At 45.4% G+C, this 27990-nt stretch overlaps 1 protein-coding gene and 1 long non-coding RNA gene across 3 annotated transcripts; one reads left to right on the top strand and one right to left on the bottom strand.

The window, feature by feature from the left end:
- The first annotated feature begins 857 nt into the window (after positions 1-857).
- Positions 858-14946, top strand: LOC142832526 (uncharacterized). Its single transcript, XR_012907236.1, has 4 exons — positions 858-942; positions 5048-5152; positions 11067-11246; positions 14807-14946. It is a non-coding gene; the product is annotated as an uncharacterized LOC142832526 (long non-coding RNA).
- Bst1 (bone marrow stromal cell antigen 1) lies at positions 11615-27293 on the bottom strand. Of its 2 annotated transcripts, XM_075943039.1 has the most exons (9): positions 27083-27293; positions 25175-25301; positions 24050-24185; positions 23364-23446; positions 19036-19112; positions 18109-18201; positions 17167-17253; positions 14216-14275; positions 11615-12070 (listed from the first exon to the last, which is right to left on the bottom strand). In XM_075943039.1, the coding sequence occupies exons 1-9, from the start codon at positions 27259-27261 to the stop codon at positions 11965-11967; spliced, it is 948 nt and encodes a 315-aa protein (XP_075799154.1). In that variant the 5' UTR covers positions 27262-27293; the 3' UTR covers positions 11615-11964. The 2 variants fall into 2 exon arrangements, with proteins under 2 accessions (XP_075799154.1, XP_075799155.1); XM_075943040.1 differs by lacking the exon at positions 18109-18201.
- Positions 27294-27990: the final 697 nt, after the last annotated feature.

Below are 27990 nucleotides of genomic sequence, written 5' to 3' on the forward strand. Positions count from 1 at the left end.
CCCGAGTCACTGCTGGATCTGCAGTGTCTCACAAAACCAGCTCCAAATATAACAAGTATATTTTGGGGTATCATATTTTTGTCTGCTATGATCATACTTAAGAGTGGGGTGTCCTGATCCCCCGTCACTGAGCATTGTGGAAAAAAGAATTGGTAGGCCACGGTACACAGAGTTCAGTCTATGTTGTAATTAAGAAACTACCTTCTGTGGGGCAGGGCATTTGTTCATAATAATAGTCAGGTGGATTTACAAAGTGCACACACGAGCGCACACAGACTTGCATAAAAATGGAGACAGTCAGCTTGAGTGGTATGTAGCCCTCAACAGTGGCTGAAGCTGGTGCACAGCCCTCCATAGTGACTCAACTCACCACTTACAGAGAGTTCCAACAAAGAATCACTTCCGTTTGTACGGTTGTTTGACTCCTGACATAAATATTGTGAGAAATGTCTGTGTCAGTGCAGAGTAATCTCTAAGAAGGAAAAGCAAGGTGCAGAGGTCTGTGCTGAATGCCTTCTTCTTTATGTAGGAAAAGGTGAAGAGCAATAATGGGTGTTCATATCTGCTGATATTTTTCACAAAGAACCCCCTGATGGTGCGTGTGAATCTTTAAACAATGGGGGCCCAAGTACAGATCAGAAGAGATAATGAAAGTGAGGCTGCAGGTTAGCTGTGGCCTCCCCACCTCATGTAGAAACTTACTTGCCACTGAAATGATTTCGGGTGACTTGTAGGGTGTAGTGATGTCATGGGAGTCAGTGGAGACTGTTACTGTGGGAGTGAGCTACCATCCACTGTGCTCCTGATAAAAGAGATCTTGATTCCTCTCTCTGTCTGTATATACTGGTTAGTCCCTTCTGCTATGTCATGGCACAACAGAAGTCACCAATAGAAGCTGATACTGTGTTCCTGACATTCCCAGCCACCAGAAACACAAGCCAGGTAAATTATTCTTTTGGTATGCTAGTTTTTTCATTTGTATGTTTGTAACCAAGTCTCAATCTGTAGTATGAGCTATTTTGAAACTTTCTATGTAGCCAAATTGGGCTTGTAACTTCCAGTAATCCTCCTGCCTCAGCCTTTTGACCAATAAGATTACAAGCGTGGCATTCTTCTACAGCCACAAAAATAAGATCAAGATAGATGAAATGTGTTTCTATAAAGGTTTTTGTCTTTTAAATATATGTACATATTGGCTTTCCAAAAATAACATTAAAAATCTATTTGTACTAGACAATAACAATGGGCCTTTGAAAAATAACTGTGTTTCCTGTGACCAGGCAAGCTTATAAACACCCACCATAGAGAGACCTACAGAAGAGCAGATCCCTCTGGACTGAGTGTTGTCCCTACAGGAGAGCAGATCCCTCTGGACTGAGTGTTGTCCCTACAGAAGAGTGGATCCCTCTGGATCAAGGGCTATCCCTTCCTGGCATTCACGACACAGTGATAGCAGCTTCCTTTCTGTCGGGGTTCATGTTTTTGTGGCCACCTCGTAACCCCATGCCAGAACCCAGCAGGAGAGATATGGGGCAGACACCTCTTACAAGACTGTATGACTTCCCCAAACAGGGCCACCAACTGTGCAGCAAGTGTCCAAATACCTGAACTATGGGGGACATCTCTCATCTAAACCACTGTAATTATTGGTCCAGGATCTTGGAAGTGACACTCAACAAAAGTGCAAATATGTTTAATAATTTTAAATTCCAAGAGGATTTTCTGCTAATACAAATGTTGCTGGTAATGTAAGCATAGGTCATAGCACTGGGATAAATCTGGTGGGTCTTGGGGCAAATTTTTGTGCTTCTAGAACCAATGGCTCAAAAACAAGTTTTCTAAGAACACTTGACTGCATACAGACGACTTGCTAAGACTGAATGTGATTTCAAGTGTATAATAGCATTGCTACCTGCTTAGACACTGTCATTTGCAGGGGTTTACGCAGTAGAAAGCACAAACCTCTGTGCTATGTGACCCGTATGTATTCCGAAAGGCTTCTTGATGCACTCTTTGTCTGTACCTTGAACTACAAAGACTGGTGTATTTAAAACTCAACTTCCTTGTTAATAATTGGTTCACAAGAAACTCCTTATGTAAAGTCTGTCTGGGCTCTGGAGTCAGATGCCCCGCTGACATGCAGATGCCCTGGTGGCTGCTCCTCTGACCTCTCTCAGCCTCTTCCTGTCTCAGAAGCCGCAACTGTCAGGTGTGGCCTCCACTGCCTATAGAAATTTGCAGCAGGAGTAGGTTCAGCTGTCTTGTGATGCAGGTTCCACGGGCAGCGCTGGCTTCCTGCTCTAAGTGATTCACTCCCCTCTCCTTTCCCACGGAGGACTTACTGTCTATCACAGGGTCTGTTTCTGAAGAAATGCAACTGATCTCAACCTCTTTTTACTTAAGGACTAAAGGGGATTTCCCGATGATCAGCATGGGGGAAGGGCATCTTCAAGCCTAGGGATACTGCTCTCTGGCTTTCCTCAGTGATGGCAGCCCCCGAGCCTGAGGGTATTGAAATAATAATTGGCTGTGTGTAGCTTGGAGGGACACCACAGCTGCAGGGAGCCCTTGTGCCTGCATTGGAGTCTCCTTACTTTCCACATGTAGAAAATGGGACAGGACCTCTTAAGGTCCTGCTTCTTTTAGGCCGCAGGTAAGCAACCACTTTCTGGGCAGGAAATGAGTACTTTCAGCTTTGACAGCTTCCCAATCTCTATGCATCTTGTCAACACCGCCATCTTAGCAAGAAGCATTAGATGACGCAAGAGGAAGGAGTGTGTCTGCACTTCAATTAAACTGTGCTCGTGGAGTCGTAAAGGCACAGAATGGTGTTCTTTCTACGGTTTTTTTTTCAGTCCCTTCAAAATGTAAAACCCACTTATAGGCTGAAAAGATGCCTCACTGGGTAAAGATGCTAGCCACCAAGCCTACTGGAATAAGAGAATAGACTCCTGAACATTGTCCTCAGACCTCCACAAGCATGTCACACACACACACACACACACACACACACACACACACATCACACGCACGCATCGCATGCACTGAATTAATTAATTAAATGTAATTTTAAAATAATGAAAGAAAATGGACCTCATTCACAGCCTCTAGGCATACAAAAGCAAGAACGAAGTAGATTCTGCCCATTGCAGGATGTCTTGTCACTTTTTTATTACCATGACAAAACACTGTGACCCAACACAGCTTATAAAAGAAAGCGTTTAATCTGGGGCTCATGGATCCAGATAGAGTCGATTGATATCATGGTGGGGAGCATGGCAGCAAGCAGACAAGCATGACGCTGGAGCAGTAACTGAGAGTCAACTCATGATCCACAGGCGAGAGGCAGACAAAGAGAGACAGAGACAGAAACAGAGACAGAGGCAGAGAGATGCAGACAGAGAGACAAAGAAAGGCAGCCTTAGCCTGCCTGGCATGGTCCTTTGAAACTCCAAAGTCCATCCCCAGTGTTGCCTTCTCCAACAAGACTATGTCTCCTAGCCCTTTCCAAAGCAGTCTCACCAACTGCACACCAAGCATTCAGACGTATGAACCTATGGAGGTTGTTTTTACTCAAACCACTACAAGAGCCATTGACATACACTCTATAGATAGTGTATAGATAATGTCGGTCATTTTTTCCCCTCAACATGGCATTATAAGCCACTTCACAGTTTGGGGGATCCTAGCACCCAACACAGTGGTTTTTCATGAGGATGTCAAAGGTGTAAACAGGATATTTCAGTAGCTTGACCCTGGTTAAGCACCTCAGCTCTTTTTCTTTCAGTAGCTATGCCTATTAAGAAGAGCACCTAATAGCATTCTAAGGACCAAGATCTCTTTTACACCTGGGCAAGGGTGTCATGCTATAAGTGTAATGTCATCCCTGGCCTAGCCACTTCGACTAGAAGCAGGCCCTAGTGCAAAGTTAAAATATCTAGCCATTAAACAATCGTGCTAGCTTTCCATTGCTGTGTTAAAACACTTGGAATAATTAGCTTTGAGGGGGGGGCTATTTTGTTTAAGAGTTGAGGAGGTGTCATCCATGGTTGATTGTTCTTATAATTTTGTGCTCATGGCAGGACAGAGCATCGTGGAGGATGCTGCAGAAGAGAGCCACTCACTTCACTTGTGTTCAAGAAGCAAAGGAGAATAGGAAAAGGCTAGAGTCCCACAGTCACACTCAAGGCCAGTCCCCCAGTAACCTAAAGGCCTCCCGCTCGGCCTCACTGCTTAAAAAGTTCTTCAAAATTCTCCGTGGGTCACCCTGAGGTTCAAGCTCTTAACACAGGGGCCTTTTAGGGGGACATTGGAGGGAGCATTCAGAATCAAACTATAGAACTAATGATAACCGAATTCTAGTTAGTGATTTTATTAGTCTACAGCAACCTTATTAGGCAACTCCACTGAAGAAGGGATGAATGGCAGACCAGATTCAATGCCATGTCCTTGGACATAATACTGCCATACCACTGCATACCCTTCACAGAATTTCTAATCAAAAAGTCAGCAGATTAGGGCTGAGTAAATCTGTTAGTGTAAAAAGGTTCCCTGCAGACTCAGCATTTGAGAACACAAACCTTTGTTTGCATTAGTGTCCCAGGCACTCCGTTCATCTGATCTGTCCTCTGGCCATGTCACCCTCACCTAGCCAGGCTCCATCACTTTTTATGCAATGCTTTCCTCTCAAGGATGTTAGGCTGGGTTGAGTCTTCCACTCTGAATCTCAAGGATCCCTGGGACATCTTCTTCACTTACACAAAGAGATGTTAATTGTGAGGTTATTTATCCATTAGTAAATGTTTGCCCCACCTCTCCCCCCCACCTGCTTCCCTGCTCAATCTGCCCCTGAATTACATTGGTAACTACAACTATAAAAAAATAGGGTTTCTGTGGTTACACTTTTTTTATAAATTTGTATTTCACAAAGCCCAAACAAGCTTAATGTGCCCTAAAACTTGTAAGTGTGAGCTTTGTCTCAAGTCAGTAAGATTTATTTATTTATTATTTATCTGTCTATCTATCTTTTTGTTTTGTTTTATTTTAGACCGAGTTTTCAGTAGCTGTGGAGCCAGTCCTGGAACTCGCACTGTAGATCAGACTGGTCTCGAACTCACAGCCTGCTTCTGCATCCCGAGTGCTGGGATTAAAGGTTTGTGCCACCACTGCACAGCAATTGTTAAGTTTTAAAACACCATTTAGATAGAATTAATGTGCCAAATTTTCTAAAATGTGCAAAATCGTGCAGGTTAGGTTGGGAAAAGCCAAAATAAACCACCCTGCTTTTGTGTGGGGAAGGTACACATACCTGATCAACTTTTCAATATACATTTTCCCCAAATAAATAAGCCATTCTCCTGGAGAATGTGGGTAATCTTAGCAGCTGCCATGTGACAAAACTTCCCAAGGACAGAATCATGAAATCATGAATAAATACACATCAGAACAAAATGATGCACTTTTGAATCTTTGAGGGAAAAGACAAACTACAAAATACCAAGAATTTAACAATACATACTTCCTACTACTGGGATAACCTCTCACTAGCTTTACCAAGAAAACAGAAACCCAGTAAGGCTTCAAGTCATGGTGATTGTGTTGGAATTAGCACAACCTGCCTTGCTGATTATTAATGTGACTCTTCAGAGCCCTCGCCAGGTCTTGAAAAGCAGTTTGCCAGTCTCAACAATCCTTCCGTCCTGCCGCCAGAGCTCTTTCAGTTTGCCCTTCCTTGGTGCCAAAAGTCTCCTGAGAAGGAAAAGTCTGAGATCTTGCTTTCAAAGCAAGCCTGTTTATGGAGTTCCAGCAACTGCAAAGTCTTCAACCGAGATTCATTTTCATGGGTCCTGCTTTCTGCCTTGAAGAGTTTTGAATAGCCTCCTCTGTCAGTGGGAAAACCAGCTCAGTTCAGCTTGCTTTGGAGCGGAACGTGACTACTTTTCAAAGTGATGTTTGGCCATTCACATCCATATTCCATACCCTCTGCAAATCTTGACATCAATCGGAATGGAGAAAGGGGTCACTGTAGCGCAGGCATGTCCCTGCCCTCACAGGTCACTGTAGCGCAGCTGTGACCCTGTCCTCACAGTGGAAACATTCACCGTTTTGCTTGTTTGCTAAGGCAGCTACAGCCATATATGGAGGTGAGGGAAGACTGCGTTTGTTAGTGAAGTGTCGCTATGACAAAGTGCTGTAGACGATCAGCTTCAATCAGAGAAAAGGTTCCAGGGGCTTCCATCCACGGTTGTCTGAACCTTCTCTTTAGAGCCAATGTGGTAGAAGAGACTGCTCATCCCATGGCCACCAGGAAGCAAAAGAGAAGAGGTCAAATCTCAGAACATCCCCTCCAAGACATAGCCCATCTCCCTCCACTAGGCTGCACTCCTTGAAGGCTCCATCACCTCTCAGTGGTGCTAACAGACTGAGGATCAAGCCTGCAGTACATGGGTCAGACGATGGGAGGAAGGCATGCAGCTGAGTACCCTTCTACCAGAACTTCTGAAGGGCTCCCTGTGTGCTGAAGGCATTTTCACATGCTCAGTATCTTCACCATCATGGCCCCCACATTTTCCTCTTTGAGTACTGGGATTCTCTTGCTATCAAGTCTGTTGTGTTTGAGGGAAGGCAGTCACATGTAGGTAGCCCAGGAAGGGAACCCAGTGTCCAGAATAGGAACAAAACAAGAACTTAATTCGATGAGGTGTCCAACAGTCTCCTCTCCACGTCTTGTGCTCCGGGGACTTCCATAAGCATTTCTCCTTGGGCCGAATGCTTGTCATTCATTCACTCATTCAGCATTAGTCTGAATTATATATAATGTATATTATATATGATTAATATAGTCTGTATTATATATCCTCTGTGTATCAGGGTGGTGCTGGGGCATTAGCAAAGAAACACAGGGATGAGTCCCTCCTACTGAGGCTTGCTGCCTTCTGCCTTGGAAAGGGAAAAGCAGAGGCCACGGGAGGTGTCCTTAACCAAGTAATAGTTTTTCTTGTATGTGTGGTGCTGTATGTTCCTCTGCAAAATAGCATCCTAATTGCAAGGATTTTAGAGGGTTAAAAAAGGAGTAACGAAGACCATGTGTGAAGAGGCTTCACCTACCCGCACTCCAAGGAGCAGCTCACCTGTGTGCTCTTCTGACAGGCAATGTCTAGACAACTACGAAGCAATTAGATCTGTAATGATAAAACCAACCCCCAGCGCTTACACAGTGCTGAAGACACGCCTCATACTTTTCCGGGTCCACTCTGCGTGCTGCCTCGTCATGAGTTCTTACAATCAGTACTTAAAACAAGAGGGGCAGAACTGCCTGGTGTGAGCTGGAAAGGAAGGGGTTAAATAGGAGGTAACCAAAGAGACCGTTGTGGTGGCTCTGTGTCTACTGACAGGCTTGCTCTTTTGTGGTTAAACAACCTCAAAGCTAAACTAGGGTCTGTATCAGAGACTGGTGCCGGAGCACTTCCCAGTGGCCGCACAAACAGAACATCTGCATGCTCAGGGAGCCGCAGCTTCCTTGTAGGGACATTTACATGTGGTTTTGAGCCCTTCCCTTGTGGGCTTTTCCAAAGGATCATGGAAAGAATTTCCCCAGTAGACATATCCAGTCTATCCCTTATTCAGAGGTGGGAAAAGAGAGGCCACCTTACCTTATAAATACACCACTCACCTCATAAATTATCCTAAGACTTCCTGAAAATCCACACTGCCCAGCCCAGTGTGCCGCTATACCCTTCAGACCCCACCATCTCCCACTCTCTCTGGACTGTGAGATTTGCCTATTTTTTAACTGTGTTTTCTGATCTGACTTCTTCGTTGTGAGTGCTGAGGTGAAAGGCCTTGCCGGCTAACGGATGGCCAGCAAGCTGTGTCAAGAATGGGGTACTGAGGGAAGGCAAGCGAGGGGCAGGCGTGGTTTAAGGGTGGTGGTGGCACAGGCCTTTAATCCCAGCTCCAGGGAGGCAGAGACAGGCGGACCTCTGTGAGTTTGAGGCCAGCCTGGTCTGCAAATCAAGTTCCAGGACAGCCAGAGGTGCTATACAGAGAAACCCTGTCTTGAGAAAACAAACAGCAGCAACAAAAACAAAAAAACAAAAAACAAAGTATGACCTTCTGGCTGGTATGTAGCTCAGTGGTAGACTTGTAGGTTACGCAAGAGCCAGAAACTGAGTCTGTGTTAGGCTGTCATCATGATGCTAGTGTTGCAGACATTTAAAAACACAAGCACATATGAACACACACAGGAGAAAGTGATATATTGCACAGGATAAGAGATAATAACATTTTTTTTGTCTTTTCTCCAATTTTTCTATATTGGATTTTTTTTTCAAGCGGGCAGTGAACTTCATGTTCCCCTGCTTTTATTTTTCGAAAACAAAAAGCCTTTTTTCCCCCACAGAATTCCAAAAGACAGCATCTAATTAAGTCACAGGTTAGTGTGCTGTGGGTGACTGTGCAAGGCCCCCTGTAACCCAGGCAACCTGAACGATCGGGCACTATGTTCTCCAAACCAGCCTAAGAGACACTCCTTGGCTGCTTCACCCCTGACATCATTCTGAGGAGCTGTTTGGTCCCAAAGTAAATTGAGCCCTTAATTCCCCTTTTGCCTGAGGCCCAGTACTCCTCCTCCTCCTCCTCCTCCTCCTCCTTCTCCTCCTCCTCTTCATCATCATCATCATCATCCTCTCTCTCTCTCTCTCCTTCCTTCACACACACAAGAAATACCACACACTTCAAACGTTTTATTGAAATACAAAATAAATAAAGAAGAATGTGACTCACCATACTTTTAAAGCTGTCTCCTCTCATTCTCGGTCTCTTCCAACAAGGGAGACTCACGCCGCGTGCTTTTTCTCAAAGTTTAGCTCACATATGTAGCCATTCTTTCATGCAAACACTTACAGGTTGTCTATAGTTCTCAGGCACAGCTAAGCCAGGGCTGCAAAGATGGGTAAGTCCTCCATGAAGACCCAGTACGCAGTAAAGTCAGGCAAAGACATAAGCAATAGTAAGACAGTAGTAATGGACCCAGTTAATGGATTTCTTGAAGGGAGAGGAGGTAAGAGAAAGAGTGAAGAGTAAGCTGGATGGTGGTGGCACACACTTTCAATTCCATAACCCAGAAGACAAAGATAGAGGGAGCTGAGTTCGAGGGCAGCATCGTCTGCATAGTGAGTTCCAGGACAGCCAGAGTTACACAGAGAAACCCTGAATTGAAAAACAAAAACAAACAAACAGAAAACCAACCAAACAAACAAACAAACAAAAAGAGTGAAGAATAAGAAGGCTCTAATGGAATGAGAGAAAATGGCATTATAGTTTTTCTAAAAATAAAAGAGGTTTTAGGTGAGAAGTGATGCCTAATACATAAGCAGGGCATAATATCAGTCATAGAGATGACAGCGCAGGAAAGAAAATGAATGCAGAGAGAGAAGCACGTTCAAAAACCCAGAAGAAGGAAAAGCAGGGCAAATCTGGGCTATAGCAATGAAGTGAATTAAGTGATGTCACTCTGGGCATGGCTTCTCTAAGAAGCATTTTACAATAAGCCACGGTGACTTTATCACATGGAACTTCTGCCATGCAACAAGTCCCGGTTCCTCTACACTGCCTTGCTTACCGTTCTCTTCACCCTCCTGAATCCGACCACGCTTGCCACTTCTAACTGGACTGTGACTCAGTCCCAGAGTGTCCTAGTATAGAAGGAGGGATTCATAGACCTACCAGGTACCTGTGTGTGTGCTGGGTATAAAAGCTGAAAGGCATGCTTGCATGCATATAACTCAACAAATGCTAGCTATAGTCATGATAGTAGTGATGAAGATGAAGGTGACTGTGGAGGTACCCATCTTTTGACTACTGCAACACGACTCAGGGAGCAACTTCATAAAGAAACAAATTTTATTTGGGCTCAAAGCACTGGGGGTGTCAGGTCCTAGCATCATGATACAAATTCTCCTGAGAGTCACTAAGTATACATTCTATCATGGGGGAACATGCATGAATCTATATTTCTATGTGATCTGTCTTAGTCATTTTTCAACTGCTGTAACAAAATACCATGTCCAAGGCAACTTATTGAAGGACCAATTTTGACCGGGTTTACAGTTTCAGAGGGTGAGTCTGTGACCATCATGGTGGGGAGCGTGGCAGCAGGCAGGTATGGCCCTGGAGCAGCAGCTGAGAAATTACATCCTTTACAAGTAGAAGGCAGACAGAGCTAACTGGGCATGGCAGTAGCACGGGCTTTTACAACCTCAAAGCCCACACCCAGTGACACACCTCCAAAAATTCACACCCCCTAATCCTTCCCAAACAGTTCCAACAACTGATGACCAAATGTTCAAATACATGGATCTATGGAGGTCGTTCTCATTCAAACCACCACATGGCCTTTCTCTCTTCCCTTAGAGAGTCACCGGGGTTTAGTCATCAATGACCTACTCTACTCTGCTTCCCAAGGGCCATGAGTCTGAGCACAATAGTTGGATTCATTTCCCTTCTCTTAATATACTAACATAAAATTTTGATTCTTAAATTCCTGTGTGAGTCCACAGAGAAAATGATCAAGTGGCCTGTTATCTCCTGACTTTGGAGAGGACACCCCTGATGGAGCCTTATGAAACAAATTTGTGTGTGGATTCCAAAGGGACAGAGTTAGGTAGAGATTGAGGAGCAACCAAGAGTCAGAGATGAAAGGCAGAGGAAGTCAGAACGTGATTATATAATTCACACACACACACATACATAATGGGGGAGGAAGAGAGATAAAGAGATGGGGAAGAGAGGGAAGGGAAAAGGAAGAGGAGGGAGAAAGGGGTAGAGACAGCCTAGGGAGGGTCTGAGGTTACCCTCTTTAGTCCATCATCAGGAGACTGCGTTGGGAACCTTGAACCTTGGTCCTTCCCACTGCTTCTTTAATTTGGCCCCCACTCCCATTCCTCATACATCCCTCCCACCCGCCCTGGAATCCACTGCATTCCTCTCTGTCCTCATAGCTTTGGGGAGGCTCTGTATTCTTATCTTTCAGCGTGTAACCTTTTGGTCTGGCTTCTTTCCCTTAGCACAACACCATGTGTATGATTGCATACATCAACACTAGCCCCTTTGGATCTCTGAGTGGCATTTCCCAGTACAGATGAGCCACAGTTGTTCTAACTGTTCACCAGTCAGGTGATGCACATGACTTCTTGACTTCTACTTGCTAAATGAATATTCCATTCTATGGATATCCAAAACCTCAGGTAGGTGGCCTCAACAGTTCTGTGTGTGTGTGCACGCGCGCACACATGTGTGTTTAACATTTTAGGTTGTTCCTTTATCATAAGTAGCTGTTAAATAGACATCTTTATATACCTATCTTTGTATAGCATCTATATATGTATTTATATCTTTATATACTGTACATGTATCTGAAGCTCTTAGCAAGCATGTATTGTGTCATTTATTTATTTATTTATTATGTATACAATATTCTGTCTGTGTGTATGCCTGCTGGCCAGAAGAGGGCACCAGACCCCATTGCAGATGGTTGTGAGCCACCATGAGGCTGCTGGGAATTGAACTCAGGACCTTTGGAAGAGTAGGCAATGCTCTTAACCTCTGAGCCATCTCTCCAGCCCGTATTGTGTCTTTTAAAACAGGAACATACAGAAAATAGAAAATACAGCTGCTTCCAAAAATATATTTAATTATATGAGATTATACCACACTCCAGGTCTCAGTGTTTTGTATTATTATCAAAATAAGAAACAATAACTTTAATTCTGTGGCAAATCCTGCCTGGTAAGCAAGACTAGCTAAATGCCTTGTTTTTTTGCATTGGGAGCATAAGTCTAACAGGATTTCTGCCTGGCTACATTGTTTTCCTAGAAGAAAGTGTCTTTAGACAGTGGGAGCCCTTGGCCTAGGCAGGGTGGATGCAAGGCTGGGTTCCGTTAGAACACTCTGGTGAATTTGTAGTCACACTTGAGAACTTGAAGTCAAAGCTACTAAGAGAGAAATGACAAGGCTGGCATCCCTTGTTGTAGAAAGAGCTGGGCTCCCCCTCCGCAGAGAGGCTGACGCTCTGAAAGGAATGAGGAAACAGAGACAGCATTAGCGTGTGGCATCTGCTTTCAAAATCACGCAAGCACACTACAGAAATGTTTAAATAGAACAGAAAGTTCATAAAGCCAGAAGTAAAAATTATTAATTTCCCTGTTTCCAGAGAATCACAGCTAACAATTTCAGTTGTCATTCAGTTGTCAAGAAAGCCACACACACACACACACACACACACACACACATGCACAGGCATGTACTCACACACGTACACATGCACACACATACACACATTCTCACACATCCCTCTATGTAAAAACACGAAATGCAATTTTCTTCCTTTTGCCTGACTCCACCTCTTAGACATAGTTCATGCTGGTTCACACGGAGTCAATTCATTTTTCCTTGTGTATGAATCATTATTGTACGGATGTTCAAGAGTGTTAGCCAAGTTCCTTGTTGTGAATAGTGTAACATTAGAGTTTAACTGATTAAGAAAACCCTGTTCTGACTTTAAAATACCCAGCGGAGGCCTGGCCAAATCCCATTTAAATTAAAGAAGGTCTGACCTTCACAGTTTTTGAAACCGAAATTACTGAATTCCTTTCAACCAATTAAAAATTATAAAACCATCTTATCTTGGTTCAGTAACCAATCCCACTGCTCTGGGCTAGAGGCCAGACAACTTCCTTAGGACGCGCCAGTCCCTTTTTTTAATTAGCCAATGAATGGCTCCCTCTGCTGGACATTTACTAAGGCTCGAGTCCCTTTTTTTAATTAGCCAATGAATGGCTCCCTCTGCTGGACATTTACTAACGCGCGAGTCCCTTTTTTTAATTAGCCAATGAATGGCTCCCTCTGCTGGACATTCACTACAGCGTATTTCTGATTCAGTGCCTGTCCATGTTAGATTCATTCAAAATTGGTCCTTCCAACTTTTCTCTCTCTCTCTTTTTTTTTTGCCTTAAAATAATTAATTAGCTAATATCTGGATATATTCCATTTATTTTCAACAAAATGGAATAACAGAGCAAAATGCAAGAAAGTATGAGTGTTGTGATCGAGCTGCCCTCACTCCCCCTAACTGACAGCGGAACTTCCTTGTGGTCTGTAATTGACAAGGATGTTTGTGTTCTTTCTGACCGGTGGTTTTCCACAGAAGCAGTAGAGGTATAAAAGGTTTTAGCTGAGGCAAAATAAAGCTTGCTGTTCTTCCACCTGAAAAGAAGCCTCCGTGTCTCAATCCTGGCACCACCCGCCAGTCTCGGCTATCCAGGCTGTGCAGGCACGGCATATGAGGGCCTCCCCTCATCTTTCTGCACTTCTTACTTTTTTATCAAGAAGTTATGATTGGTGCTTTGGAGTTCATCTCCTCAGACCCCTGTCTTCTGTATGCCCCATTACCAGCCACAAACTAAACATGCAGCTTTATTCTCTTTGCACTATATTTCTGTGTCTATGCTAGAGTGTTGGTCTGGCATATTTTGGAGTTAAAGATGGCTGTAAAACACCATGTGGGTGCTGGGAAACAAACACCGGTCCTTCGGAACAGCAGCTGGTACTCTTAACCATGGAGCCATCTCTCTAGCCCTAAATTTTATTTTCTTAAAAAATACCAGAAGCATCTCCAAGACATGTTGTTAAGTGGTAAAAGAACAAATCCCAGAGTCACATCTATAACATTATTTATTATAAGTAATCTAAGAGATCTACGTCTGTTGTGTGTGTGTGCACTTCCATGAACATGTACATATGCACACATGGGCCAGGACAGGAATGTCATAATCTATAAGAACACACGAGAATATAGAAACAGTGGTCTATCTACTTTGAGTAAGGAAACTAAGTAGCATAGGAATCAAGAAAAAACAGTGTTAACCTCCTCGACCCTTTTGATAATTGCAAATTTTGCATCAAGGATGTATATCAACTTTGAAAAGCTAGGATGAAGAAGGAATGTCTGCTGAAGTGTTGCTAGGCAAAGCATGGCATTGAGCTGTCTGGGGAGAGCTGGCTCAGCTTGTAAATGTATGTGGAACTTGCGCCCACCTAACTCAGAGATGGGGGGGGCTACAGTGAAGAAACAGCCTAGTCTGCAGTGAGCGACTTAAAAGATGCACGGAGAACACGCTGCAGTTCACCTGAGTTCTGACTGACGCCCTTTACTTACAAGCTCATGACACAGTCCGGATGAGTGCTGTGGTCCACACACATTAAGAACTTCACAGGTCTAAAGGAGGAAAACAGTCCTTAGGAGATTTCCCAAATAACATTCACCCACTAAACATTCATGGTTCGTCTGAAAAGCGCTGGAAACACAAAATGCATCTCTGAAGATCGCACAGTACTAGGTAGTCTGGGAGTGGTGCGCACCTTTCAATCCCAACACTAGGGAGGAAGGCAGAGTCAGAGAGATCTCTATAAATCTGAGGTCAGCCTAGTCTACACAGAGAGTCCCAGGACAGGCAGGGCTGCACAGTGAGACCCTGTCTCAACACCCTTCTCACAAAAGCTAGCATTTATCAAGCTCTTACTAAGTATCAGAAATTTTGATTGTGTGTTTTATTCAGATTGTGTTGTTCAACCATTCAACCATCCAATGGAGTTGGTCTTATTTTCAACTGCAATTTGTTGCAGCTAAAACTGCCCACAGTGATTCTCCCACATTCTCACAACATGGGAAACATCCTGAGTTAGCACGCTAACCTTGAACCTTTTAGGTCATCCAGACCCTTTCCGCCTGCACATCCTTCTTCATTAGGAAAACCTTTCCGATGTGTGCTTTGGACAGAAGGTTGGACCTAAAACACATGAGGGATGATGGCCATGCTCTGGCTCCAGCGGAGAACGCTCAATTGCCTAGCACAACCAAGCCATTAAATTTGAAGTTTCGGGGGCACCCAAGAGGTAAGGCAAACAACAAAGGAAAGAGGAGCAGGCAACAGTGACACAGAAGTCATGAATTATGAGGCAGGCTAAGGGAATGCCTCCATCCAGATGACTAGAAAGAGTTGAGAGAAGTGGGGGCATTACCCTGCCACTCAGTGCCTGCCCTGCGGTTCCCACTTAGACTCATCTACACCACAAGGAAGTCTACTGTACATACATACATTTTATTAGTAGTGGGTTTTATGGTATTGCCTCACTATGCTGCCTACGCAGGTCTTAAAACTCTTCCTGGGCGCTAGTCATCCTCCCACCTTAGCCTCATGGGTGCCTGGGACAACAGAAGTGATCGGTCAATACATATTTATAAAAGCTAATGGTTGTTATTGTCTTTTACCAAAGACAGGCGTTGGATCTCATCAAGTCTGATCCAGTGTGGTATTAGCAGGTCCAACCAGGAGGAGCGAGTCTCGGTGGGTTGATAAGGCTCCACCAAGAACCCTGATGTGAACTCCAGCTGACACAGGACAAAAGGTGACTCCCCTGAATTCTGGGGGCTGAGAGACCCTTCCCTACATTTATGTTGACCTTTGTGTGGTTAGCCTTTGCAATTTTGCTTCTTTGCTACCCAGGAGCAATAGAAAAACCTTAACAGAATAGCAGCCAGCAGGAGCTAAGGGAAACTTGGAGCCCAAGAAGCAGCAGCGAGCTGAAGTGGGGATCACAGGAGAGAGAAAGAAAAAGGCTGGGACCCAGAACAGCTGTGATGGGGAGGAGGCTTCTGGGCCTGGCCTGACTGACACAGCATGGCCCCGTGATTGGAGAAAGAGACTTTCTAGAGAGTTCTTGAGCCAGAGAAAAGATGTGTAATACAGTAAGAATTGTCTATTTAGATGTAGCCACAGCTGTTCCTATCACTGAGCTGTGATACAGTAAGAATTGTCTGTTTAGATGTGTTTTTAATAACAGTGCTTTGACTCAGGAAGGAACATTACTAGGGGGTGCTGGAGGATATTTGCTTCAAGGCTACACCAAGTTGGGTTCAAAACCCAACTTTGACCTTGCGTATTGACCTTGGACCAGTCATTTAACCTCTGTGGCTCATCTAAAAACAGACAAGTTTTATAGCCCGAAGACAGATAAAACTAGTTCCCGACACTACAAATCTAGCCAGTGATTATCACAGAAGCAGACACCTGTGCCAATAGGGAGTCTGGCGGACACCTAGGTACCCAGTTGTATTCTTCTACTTCATCCCTGAGGGCTGCAGCAGACTGAACTTGATCATGCAACGTTGTATGTAAATCTGTAATTTTCCTGTATGTGGGCCAGATGTCCAGAAGAGTGTATTTGCTTAGTTTTACTTTTGAAAGCGGATGATGGATAGCGCCTAAACTTTGCATTTGTGTGAGCATGAGCAATAATGAGCAAAAGGGCCTGGAACAGGGACGGCATGACCAGAGGTTTCAGGCTCTTAGGAGAAAGACAGCGCTCATACAACTCTATGCTCCTGGTGCCATCTCCACCCAGCACACCCATTAGTGTCTAAGAAAGTCTGTCAAGGTTGAGCTTGAGCCCCTGGAAAACCATTAGGCTTGAACGCTTAAGAGCTGAGGTTGGTGGTGCACACATTTACTCCCAGCACCCAGGAGGCAGAGGCAGGTGGAGTTCAAGTTCACCCTGATCTACAAAGTGAGTTCCAGGACAGCCAGGACTATATAGAGAAACCCTGTCTTAGAGAGAGAGGGAGGGGGGAGATGGGTTAGAGAGGAATGGAGACAGGGATTCTGAGTTCAGGGGAGGCTTAGAGCCAAGATTTGCTAATGCCGGTGTAGGAAGGCCCTTGATGACACCTGAGGCAAAGCATACAAAGTGTGGGGCACAGTGTCTCAACAAACAGTAGCTGTTATGGTTTTTCATACTGTCTATGGCCAAGACCCATCTATCAAGCGCTCATCTCAGTAGTTTCTGTCCTGTGTTCTAAGATACGGAAACCACAGCCCTTGATCTCCAATTCCATCACGCATCCACCGAGGCTGGATAATAAGTAAATGATAAATTTCTGCTTTTAGCATCCCCCAACTGTCCTTAAAAGGGACTCAGAAAGGTTCTCCCTGCCCACACATCCATAGGCAACCCAGAAGTGGCAACCCTGGCCTTTGGAGCGGATTCCTGCGAAACCAACCCTTTGAATCGCTTTACTCTTTCAAAGTGGTTATCCATAGCGCCACCTACCGGTAATCATCGATACAATTGTGCTGGAACCCCAGGGTCTCCAGTCTGTCTTCCAGAATTTTCACACTGCCTTCGCCACAGGATTCTCTAAAACACAGACCAATGTATCTTTTAAATAAACAGAATAAAGAAGTAGGAAAACGTAGTAAAATCTGTTTCAGTGTCAACCAAAGATCTTTCGACCACTTCCTAATGTTCTTCTTTCAAAGGGAACGCGGAAAATCTTCTGGTTCAGGAGCTGTGGCTTCTGGGAAACCTACACAGTCAAGCAGAGCGATGAGGCCGCAGGGTTTGGCAATATTTTCATCCATGCAGTATCAGGACTCTGAAGAATCTGGCCTAGCTCCCCTCTGAAACTTCCGCATGGGCCTAAAACTGGCTGTGGTCTCATCGCCAAGCTTCTGAAGAAAACGGCACTATTTAAGCCACGGGGTAGAACGGTTTGCAAACTAGGAGCCAAGAAAGTGGGGAAGTTATCTTAGGGTGCTTGGCAGTGGCGTTCATTCATGAACAACAAAAAAAAAGAGTTCCACCCTTGCTTATATATAAACTCAGGTAGTTTCTGCGAAGATGGAGCTCCGCAAAGTTTTGGTCCTCACCGCTTAGCCAGCACCTCGTTGCAGAGCAAAGGCTTCGTCACAGAGCACTGTGCTGATTTTGAAAACCCTGATGAGGGTATTGAGCTTTCAAGTGATACAAAAAGAGAAACTGGCGTTGACCTTCATGGATGCGTAAGAAACTCATTTACCCAAAGCTCCCATGCCACTCATAAAAATCAGCGTGGCATCTTGCTAGGAATTCCCAACAGTCGGCCTTCGCTCCCAGCCACATTAGAGACAGAAGGCTGGCAGGTCCCTAAAGCTAAGTGCAAAGGGGCCCTGATTAGATCATAGCCAAGCAAAGCAAGACCGCACAGCTACCACCCCAAGCCCCATAACTTACACAATGGGTCCCCCAACTTCATGCATGACCCAGATCTCAATTCTTGTGATTTTATCCTTTTGTAAATATGGGATTTCAAAATCTGCAAAAAACCTGGAAGACAGCGAGGACATTGATATTTTTCTTTGTTCTTCCACGGGGTTGAATGTGTACATGCTAGGCAAGCTCTCTGACATCCAGCCCTGTCTCCAGTCTAGGAGATCATTTTAAGTCTTAACACCGCCTGATCGCTCTCCATTTGGGCTGTTAGTTTATTTAGATATTAGTTATTTTAAAAGTTTCTAGGAAAGTCGGGTGCGGTGGCGCACACCTTTGAACCCAGCAGTAGTGAAGTAAAGGTGAGTGGATCTTTTTGAGTTTGAGGCCAGTCTGGTCTACTTAGTGAATTCCAGAACAACCAGGGCTATTCAGAGAGACCTTGTCTTCCCTCCCTCCAAAAAGGTATCTAGGGTTCCTTTTACATTTTGTGTACATGCCCATGTTTATGTGTGTGAGGGAGCACACACATGTGTGTATGTGCCTATGTAAGCCAGAGGACAAAATTGGGGGCTGTCCAGTCTCTCTGGCCTGGAACTGGTCAAGTCGGCTAGGCTGGAACAGAGAGTCCCAGAGATCCGCTTGTCTCTGCCACCCCAGGACTTGGATTACAAATGTGTCATCACCCCTGGATTTTTCGCCTGGGTTCTAGGGATCAGACAGAGGTCCTCGTGTTTGCCAGGCAAGCACAACCGCTGACCTATATCCTTCCGGCTGCTCTTCTCACCTCTGCATTTGGATCCCCGCTCGTGACTTTGCAGCTCTTAATTAATGGTTCAAGTGTAGAGACCTGGCTCTAATTATCACATTTGCACATCACTCGACTGTTTCTCTTTACCGGACTTTACAAAAGCAAGCGTTAAATTGGGACTGGGGTCTTGCAGTTCTTACCCTTTCACGGGATAGGCTCCTGTGGGCTCTGAGCCATTCAGCATGACATTAATCACCCCAGAACTGTCTCTTGAATACTGCAAGAGGAAATACACTTTTGAGGAAAGGAAGTGATGTCTCGTGTGTGTGTGTGTGTGTGTGTGTGTGTGTGTGTGTGCGCGCGCGCGCGCGCGTGCGTTCTTTTAAAGCAGCTTTAGATTTTCTTTTAAAATGGAAGTTTTCTGTGGGGGGGGGCACTGGCATTTCACAAGGCTAGTAGAGATGCAGATGGTTTCATTTGGAGAAGGAAATCACCTTGGAAGTGCCTACTTGTAGTCCCCCACTCAGTAATCCCCCGTTTGGTACCTTGGGTTAAGGATATGATACGGAATGCATGGCATCCTGTCAGCTAGATTAAACTAGGCTGAGCTGACATGACTCACAGACTCCTCACTGCAGCGGCTTCACAGAAAGATTCACTATATACTCCCACTGGACATTTACCACAGGCTCTTGGTGATTTAGCACTTAATGTTCTCACTATGAGGAAGCCTCCACACCTGCAAAGTTGTTAACTGCCAGGAAGAGGGAAGAGCTGGTGGTCTGGCCTCGAGTCACAAACGTCACTCTCACTTGCTTCTCATTGGCCCATGCAAGTCACATGTAAATAACTGCATGAAAAATAACTGCACGGAGCAGTACAAGCCACAGGTGCAGAAAGTAAGCCAGCTGTCTTTGACAAACAATACCGAATCCCACCGCAAGCACTGCACACAAGCGAGCACACTGTGGCATGGTTCGCAAGACCAAAACATGCTCACCAGCTTGGCACTGCAAGGGTTTAGTGTACAGTTCCCACTACGTACCAACATAAAACCAAAGTGTGGGTTATTAACATGTCACTAGCAAGAATCTACAGAGGATATGCAACATCATAGGCAGTGTTTGCATTCAAGCAAAGTGCAAGATTACATGAACAGACGATGTGCTTTGCTATAACATAATTGAACACGGCTGAGGGCGTAGCTCAGACGTGCTGGCACGTAATTGGTCTTGAGTTCAGTTTCTGGTATCAATAAATAAACAATTAAATAAGTGGGTGTCTAGGTAGCCTTGCTCCCAGAGCTCTAGTTCAGCGCACGTAATTTCCCTCTTAAATGATGGTTCTAGAATAAAGGGTAGGTGGTGGTGGATTCCGTGTCACTGAGCCACACGGGACAGGTTTGCTCACTAATAAGAGGACACCTGATACCATGAGCTCCAAAGCAGAGGCACGTTTTTGTGCCATTTGTCTCCAGCTGCTTCCGAAAGGTACAAACAGTAGGAGTTAGGTCTCCAGAGACTGACATCTGTAACCTCTGTGTTAAAGGGTAGGTAACATTTGGGGGGCAGGAACATCACCGGTGATCTCGCTTGTCTTCCTCTGCCTTGTCATTCTCTATCATGCGCAGGGACAGCACTGACAGTGGGAAAAACTTGCAAAGAGTGTGGGAATGCATGCAGCAAAGGTATAGCCAACAGTGGCTGAAGATTCAGTTTCTGAAGCTGGAGAGACTGTTTGCAAATCCTGGTTCACCTGCTTATTACGATTTTAAACTGTTGCAAAGTCTGTTGCAGTCTTTGTAATGAATGTTCCAAGTCTGAATAAACAGCTACCTCAAAGGATTTTAAAGATGAAATGTTTCAAGTCATAGCAACATTTAGCCTGGAGGTGTAGCTCCCGGTAGGACCTTTGCTGGATATGTATGTGCCAAGCCCTAAGTTTGATCCCAGCACCACAAATAATAATAATAACAACAATATTTATTGACTATTTATGAGGTTCAAGCCGTGTTGTTACTATACTGGATTGGCTTTGCTCCTACTTCAACCACCTAGTATTTTCTAAGGGCTTAAAAATTAGAGGCACTCATAAATAGGGGTCAGAAATCTACAATTGGCGAACCTAAAGAAGCTAAGTAAGAAGGTGAACACAAGGAAAAACATATCGTTATCCTCTTGGATAAGGGAAGTAGACAAAATTGCCGGGGAGAAAAGTGGGATCTTGGGGGTGGGGTGGGAAGGGGGTAAGGGGAGATGGGGAGAGAAAAGGTAGAAGGGAAGGAGGGGGGACTTGGGGAAATAGGAGGATCGGGATAAAGGAAGGTTGGATAGGGGAGCACGGAACCACAATTCTTAGTTAAGGGACCCACTTTAGGGTGGGCAGGAGAATTGACCCTAGAGGGGCTCCCAGGTGCCCAAGCTGAGGTCCCCAGTTAGTTCCTTGGGCAGCTGAGGATAGGGAACCTGAAATGACCCCATCCTAGCGCAATACTGACGAATATCTTGCATATCATCTTAGAACTTTCATCTGGTGATGGATGGAGATAGAGACAGAGACCGAGACCCACACTGGAGCACTGGACTGAGCTCCCAAGGTCCCAATGAGGAGCAGAAGGAGGGAGAACATGAGCAAAGAAGTCGGGACCGCGAGGGGTGCACCCACCCACTGAGACAGTGGAGCTGATCTACTGGGAGCTCACCAAGGCCAGCTGGACTATTACCAAAAAAAGCATGGGATAAAACTGAACTCTCTGATCATGACGAACAATGAGGGCTGATGAGACGCCAAGGACAATGGCACGCAGTTTTGATCCTACGCAATCTGCTGGCTTGGTGGGAGCCTAGCCAGTTTGGATGTTCACCTTCCTAGATATGGACGGAGGGGGGAGGACCTAGGACTTACCACAGGGCAGGGAACCCTGACTGCTCTTTGGACTGGAGAGGGAGGGGGAGAGGAGTGGGGAGAAGGGGAGAGGGGTGGGAGGAGGGGGAGAAGAGTGGGAGGAGGGGGAGGGAAAGGGGAGGCTGGGAGGAGGTGGAAATTTGTTTTTTTTCCTTTATTCTTTTATCAATAAAAAAATAATCAAAAAATAAATAAATAAAAAAAAAATTAGAGGCACTGATACTAGTTTCCAATAATAAAACCCAATTGGAGTATGCACTTTAAAGTTAAGCAGGTTCACAGTGGCATGTATTAGGACTCTTTTTTTCTATGTGTGTTTTGTTTGTTTGCTTGCTTGCTTTTGAGACAGGGTTTCTTTGTGTAGCCTTGACTGTCCTGGAACTAGCTCTGTCAACCAGGCTGGCTCCAACTCACAGAAATCTGCCTCTATCTACCTCAAGTGCAGCTTTAGTACCTATTTGCAGTGTTCTCTCTCTTTTCTAATGATTTATTTATTTTTGTTTTATGTCTGTTTTGGGTGTTTTGCCTGCATGTATATGTGAGGGTGTCAGATTGACGAGAGCTGGAGTTACAGACAGTTGTGAGCTGCCATGAGGGTGCTGGGACTTGAGTGTGGGTTCTCTGGGAAAGTTGCCAGTGCTCTTAACTGCTGAGCCATCTCTCCAGCCCCTTACAGTTCTTTTACAGACAGTGTCGGTATGACACCTCTATAGGGGCGTTAAGCCTTCCAGTCTCCAATAAGAAACTTGGGCAGCTACTGGAGCCTGTATTTCAGATGAAGCCCTGGGAAAGCAGGAACAAACACTGCTCCCACTGGAGCTGGCAGGAGCACACAGTGCTCCGTATGAGGCCTGGTGCTTGCAGGGGGTCCTTTGCTTAGCCCTGGTGGAAGGTCCACCCAATCAGTGGACCCATTGAACACCGGGAGAGCAAAGTAGACAGTGGTGATGGGAAGCAAGGACATATCACTTCTGAACGAGGAGTAGCAGAAGTACCTGTCCTTTATTTACTTCTTGATCAGCGTGATTGACAGTTAATCATCAGCACTTAGCTATAGACTGAATTCTCGTTATTTCTAATCTTTACTCCAATGCTTGAGGCAGGGAATGTAAGCTATATATGACATCATTTTTATAGCTACTGACAGCCACCATCAACTCTGTGGCAATATCCTCTAAAATACCTTAGGAACATTTCTGTGGCGCCAGCTTATTGAGAACCTGCCGGCTCTTCTGCCATTAATGATACTCTGTGGACATCTCTGATACCCACATCTAAGTCTATGTGCCCCAGGCTCTTCTGTAAAGTAGAGATTGCTCCCATTTTATACAGCACTATGAAGTGCCATGACTTTGAAGCACTGTACACAATCGCGGTGTGCCAGGAATGCTGACAATGCAATATCCCCATGTACGGCTAACTCTTGCCAAACGTTTTTCTCTGCACCAGCCACTGCATTAAGTATTTTATCTCCTTAAACCCTCACATCTTTGTGGGGCAGGGAAAAGGAGTCAGAGAAATCATGACAGTGGAAAGGGAGACTCGCCGAGATGAGGTAGCAGCCTGGGATCCAGTTCATAAAATCCACGCAAGCTCCACCTTCGCTTGCCCTTCCCAGGATTACCTGCATGGATGCCCTCTTCCAATAGGAGTCCACGGCATTGTTTTCACAGTCTTCCGACGTGGGGCAGGACTGATAATCAAGTCCTGGGAGGAAAGTACACAAATGCATTTCATATTGGAAATGCATTAATGTGAAGTATTTGCTAATTCCATATTCGGTATAGGTTCAGAACAATGTGCACAATGCATTTACTGTCTCAAGCCTCATTTTCCACTCTGGGAAATAAAGAAATGAAAGTAGAGTCCTGCTGGATTAGATTCATAAACTCTAAGGTCAGATTGTGAGACTACACGGCTTACTGGATTGTACATTCCTAAGCCGTTTCCTTAATCAAGCCATGCCTCGGTTTCCACACTTGCCAAATTAGGGATAATGATAGGATCATAGAGGATAATATGTAAATTCTGGAATCAATGTGTCTAAATACATGTAACAGTCTACAGCAAAGGTAAGGACACCCTGCCCATTATTATCCATTACTATAGATGTCACCTACCTCAGAGGATTTGGGAAGGATTACATGACATGAACATATATGAAAATAAACAGAGAAAAATGTAGAGCTCAATAAAAATTAATAAAATTAAAAAATATGCCTTTAAAAAGAAAAAAAAAGAAACAGCATCAAAGGTAAATTTTCAGGTAGAGGAGCCATTCCTTTCTGGCAATGTATGCAAAAGTCTTACCAGAGGCATTTTCCTGTCGACACCAGCTCAGGAAATCTCCAACCTTGCCATACAGAACATCGCAGAGGGGCATAAAGCGGCGTGCATTCTCTGCAAAGCTGGTAACCAGCAGGTGGTTATTCTCCCAGAATAGCGACTGGTGAGACCGAACCGGGAGCGAAAATGGGAAAGAAAATGAAAACACGTTGCAGTTGTCACCAAGACAAATCAGCACCCGTTCCTCATGGAACTGGGACCTGCTGCCAGCCTCTGCTTTCTTTCTCCTTGTCGCTACTGCCTGTTTGAAGAGTGCTGCCTCTCTCCTCCCTGTATTGCGCACACATGTAGACCAGTGCTTCTCAACCTTCCCAATGCTGCTGCCCTTTAATATAGTTCCACATGTTATAGCGATCCCCATGCGCAAAATTAATTTCATTGCTGCTTTGTAACTGTAATTTCGCTACTGTTAGGAATCGTAATGTAAATATATTTTGGAGACAGAAGTTTGTGAAACGGGTTGCAACCCACAGTTGAGAATCACTGTCATAGACAGTAATGACATATTTTCCCAGTAGTCTGAAACACGTGTACCACTGGTAAGATCCCTGCATTGAAAAGGTTTAAGAGACCAGGGCTGGAAGCCTAGCTTTGACCCGTGCTAGTTGTGTGATTTTGACCACGGCATTTTGCCTCCCTGTGTCTCGGTTTGGAAAATAAAAAGCAGAAGCTTTAGCCTTGTGCTGTAGCTGTGGTTAAGACGGCATGCAATCGTGTGATGCCCTCCCTAGAATGTACAGTGCTTCTAAACACCTCACTATTTACAGCACAGTGGGCTCCTTCCAGGGTAAATCACATCTTCCTCCAGCAGAGGTAACAAGATTCCTGGCGGCTGTCTCATCTGGTCCTCAATAGTTCAGTCTCTTCATAGACTGGATGGGCTATAAGAACTGTCTTTTTACTTGGTATCTCTAACCCTTCATACAACACCAGGAATGCAGATTTATTGGGTTTATCAACTAGCTCACTAAACCTCAGAGAGATGTACAATTTTAAATTATGCATCTGCTTTTTATCAACAAAGAAGCAGAAAATGCAGCATAAACTTAAACATTAGTTCTTGGTCATATCTGAGGTGGTTGTCCTTACCTTGTCTCTAGGAAGGGAGTGCCTGGAGAGGTTGATGAAGAGGTCGTAGTCCGAGGGACGCACAGAGCAGGGGTCCTTGTCTAGCACCGCCTTAAAGGCCTCCCAGATGGCTGTGCAGTTTTGGTGCCTGTGCAAAAGTGCCAGTCAGGACTGCGGAGACACTTCAGAAGGTAAGGCTCTTGTGGTGGGAGCATGGGCACCTGAACTCAACGACCCCAACCCCCACCCCCTCCTGTCTATGTGTGGCTGCCTGTACGTCTAACCCCAGCATTGCATGAGGCAGAAACAGGAGGATGAACGGGGCTTGCTGTCTGCCAGGCTAGCTCTAGCTTTGGGACTAGATGCTGATAGAGTCAGAAGATTACAGAGCAGGACACCCAGTGTTCCCCTCTGGCTTCTGTGTGGGCACAGGGACATCACACACACACACACACACATACACACACACACACACACACACACACACACACACACACACTGCAAGTTACAAAGAGAAAACCTAAAGGGCACAACAATACACTGTGAAGCATTTCCTCTCTGAGAGGAAAAGCAGAGTTCTCCAGTTCTAAGTAGTTTATTTTTTTCCCAGGCTCACAGCATAGGCAGAAAAAGGCACAGAGGGAAGCATAGCTATAAACTGACCATTTCTTTCCTTTTCTTTTTTGTTTTGTCTTTTTGTTTGTTTGGTTCTGGGGGGGGTGGTTGCTGCTTTGTGTTTTTGAGACAGGGTTTCTCTGAGTAGCCTTGGCTATCTTAGAACTCACTCTGTAGACCAGGCTAGCCCTGAACTCAGAGCTCTGCCTGACTCTGCCTCCTGAGGGCTAGGATTAAAGGCAGAAGGTGACAATTTCAATAAACTGTGCAGCCTCTGGTTTTCAGGTGTGTGTATGTGTGTGTGATGTGGATGTACTGGGCATGGATCAAGGGTCATGCTGTCAGGTGTTCTACCACTGAGCCACATCTCTTGCCTTTGTCTATTCTTTTAGACACAAGAGGGGTGCCCATTGTTCAGGTCCTTGAGGGTGGCTCTCTGGATCCAGGAGGCCAGGTCAAAAGGAAGACAGAAGTGGATGGAAGACAAGTGCTGGGAGTGGCTTCTTCTGCCTCAGCAGAGGTCCTCCAGGGACTATTTTGCTCCTGGGGTACAAACCACCTTTTGAAATCACTTCCTACACAATGGTCTTTTTTTTTCTTCCCAGGTGTGAGAGATGGCTATCCCCACTCCTTAGTGTTCTCTCTCTCTCTCCCTCCCTCCCTCCCTCTCTCCCTCCCTTTCTCCCTCCCCACTCGTCCTCCCTCTCCACTGAAATTCATAACAATTAAATACACCTGGCACGAGAAAGGGACATTATATCAACTCCAAAAGCGCGTCCAAAGGAGGAAAACATTTCAGTAGGACCCAAGACAGAGGAAACCAGAGTCCTCTAGCCGCTCATCCTAATGACACTCAGCGGCTCTCTCTCCATCCCCTTTCTTCTTCAGTTCAGACAGACACTAAACTTGGGGCATCCTCTGACAAAAGACACCTCGTCAAGGGGCCCTAAAGGAGATGGGAGTTTGAAGGACGTGAGGGTTTCAGGCACAAGGAGAAAAAACTTAGGGTCCTCTATATTAGAGGACCTGAAGTTCCCAAAGGGCGCAGACATCAGCAGTTGCTAGAGACCTCTGTTAGCTGGCGAGGCACAGACACTCAAATTCACCTCTAGACTGGTGTTTGTGCTGGCGCGCATACCTCTCTCATCTCTACACTCGCGGGACAGTCTCATCTGCACTCTCCTCCTGGGCCTGGAGATCCCATCCACTCAGGCCCCTATCTCTGAGATTACTTGCATAGAGACCCACAAGTTCCCCTGCCTGACTTTCCAAAGCCCCTCTGTCTCCCTTTTCACTTTTTAACTTAGCGCTCACCCGGGCTGGAGACTCAGCAGTGTGGTGTACTCTGCACAGCGACCCAGGAAGATGCTTTGCAAATGCGGCGTGGTGCCGGCCCCGCTCCATCGCGCTGCGGCAGCTCTCTCCCCCAGAAGTAGTGACAGCAGCAGGGACAGCCACAGCCACAGAGACAACGAGCATCCCTGGGCAGCCATCGAGAAGACTGATTCCACCAGTGGGCGACCTCCTGAGCTCCTCCCATTTTGTCTCTGCGGCGGAGGCGGTTTTCCTTAGTTGACCACTAGCTTCCTGGAAGCTCATCCTAACACCGCTGCAGTCCCGTCCTCCCCGCCCCTCCCCCCAACCCCATTCCCTTTCCTCTTCTGTTCCGACAGACACTAAACATGAGGCACCTCCAGGAGGGATCCCAAAGGAGACGGGGGTTTGAAGGGCGTGCAGATTTCATACATAAGAGGGAAAAACTTTGCTGGTTTACATGGCAACACCCTTGATGGGCATCCTTTTTCCCAAGGGCCAAACATGGGTGAATTTTGTTTTCAGGACACACACACACACACACACACAGAGAGAGAGAGAGAGAGAGAGAGAGAGAGAGAGAGAGAGAGAGAGAGAGAGAGAGAGAGAGAGAGAGAGAGAGAGAGAACCCATATGTAAGCACCGAGCAACTTAAACTCAGTTCCCGTTCACACTATTCACACTATCCTTCCTAGCTGGGTTTATAATTACCTTCGGTTTCTAGATGAGTAAGCTTGGGAAAGTTAACTTCTCGGCCAGCTCAGTTCCACTCCCAGGTAACCCTAAAGACAGTCTGGAGAGCTGGAGAGAAGAGATTTCCACGTGGAGTGTCAAGTCCTCTGACCTTACTTCAAAAACAGCTGCGAACTCAGATTGTTGGAACAGTACTGAATACACATGAGAGATTG

Source organism: Microtus pennsylvanicus, chromosome 12 (genome assembly GCF_037038515.1).
Source record: "Microtus pennsylvanicus isolate mMicPen1 chromosome 12, mMicPen1.hap1, whole genome shotgun sequence".
Classification (NCBI taxonomy): Eukaryota; Metazoa; Chordata; class Mammalia; order Rodentia; family Cricetidae; genus Microtus; species Microtus pennsylvanicus.

Excerpts from the sequence above, each read along its gene's own strand:
- Bst1 (XM_075943039.1), bottom strand. The coding sequence starts at position 27,261 with ATGGCTGCCCAGGGATGCTCGTTGTCTCTGTGGCTGTGGCTGTCCCTG. Across the intron at positions 24,186-25,174 it reads ACTCCCTTCCTAGAGACAAG|TCGCTATTCTGGGAGAATAA; the intron begins GTAAGGACAACC and ends CGGTCTCACCAG. Across the intron at positions 14,276-17,166 it reads AATTGTATCGATGATTACCG|ACCTGTGAAGTTCTTAATGT; the intron begins GTAGGTGGCGCT and ends TTCCTCCTTTAG.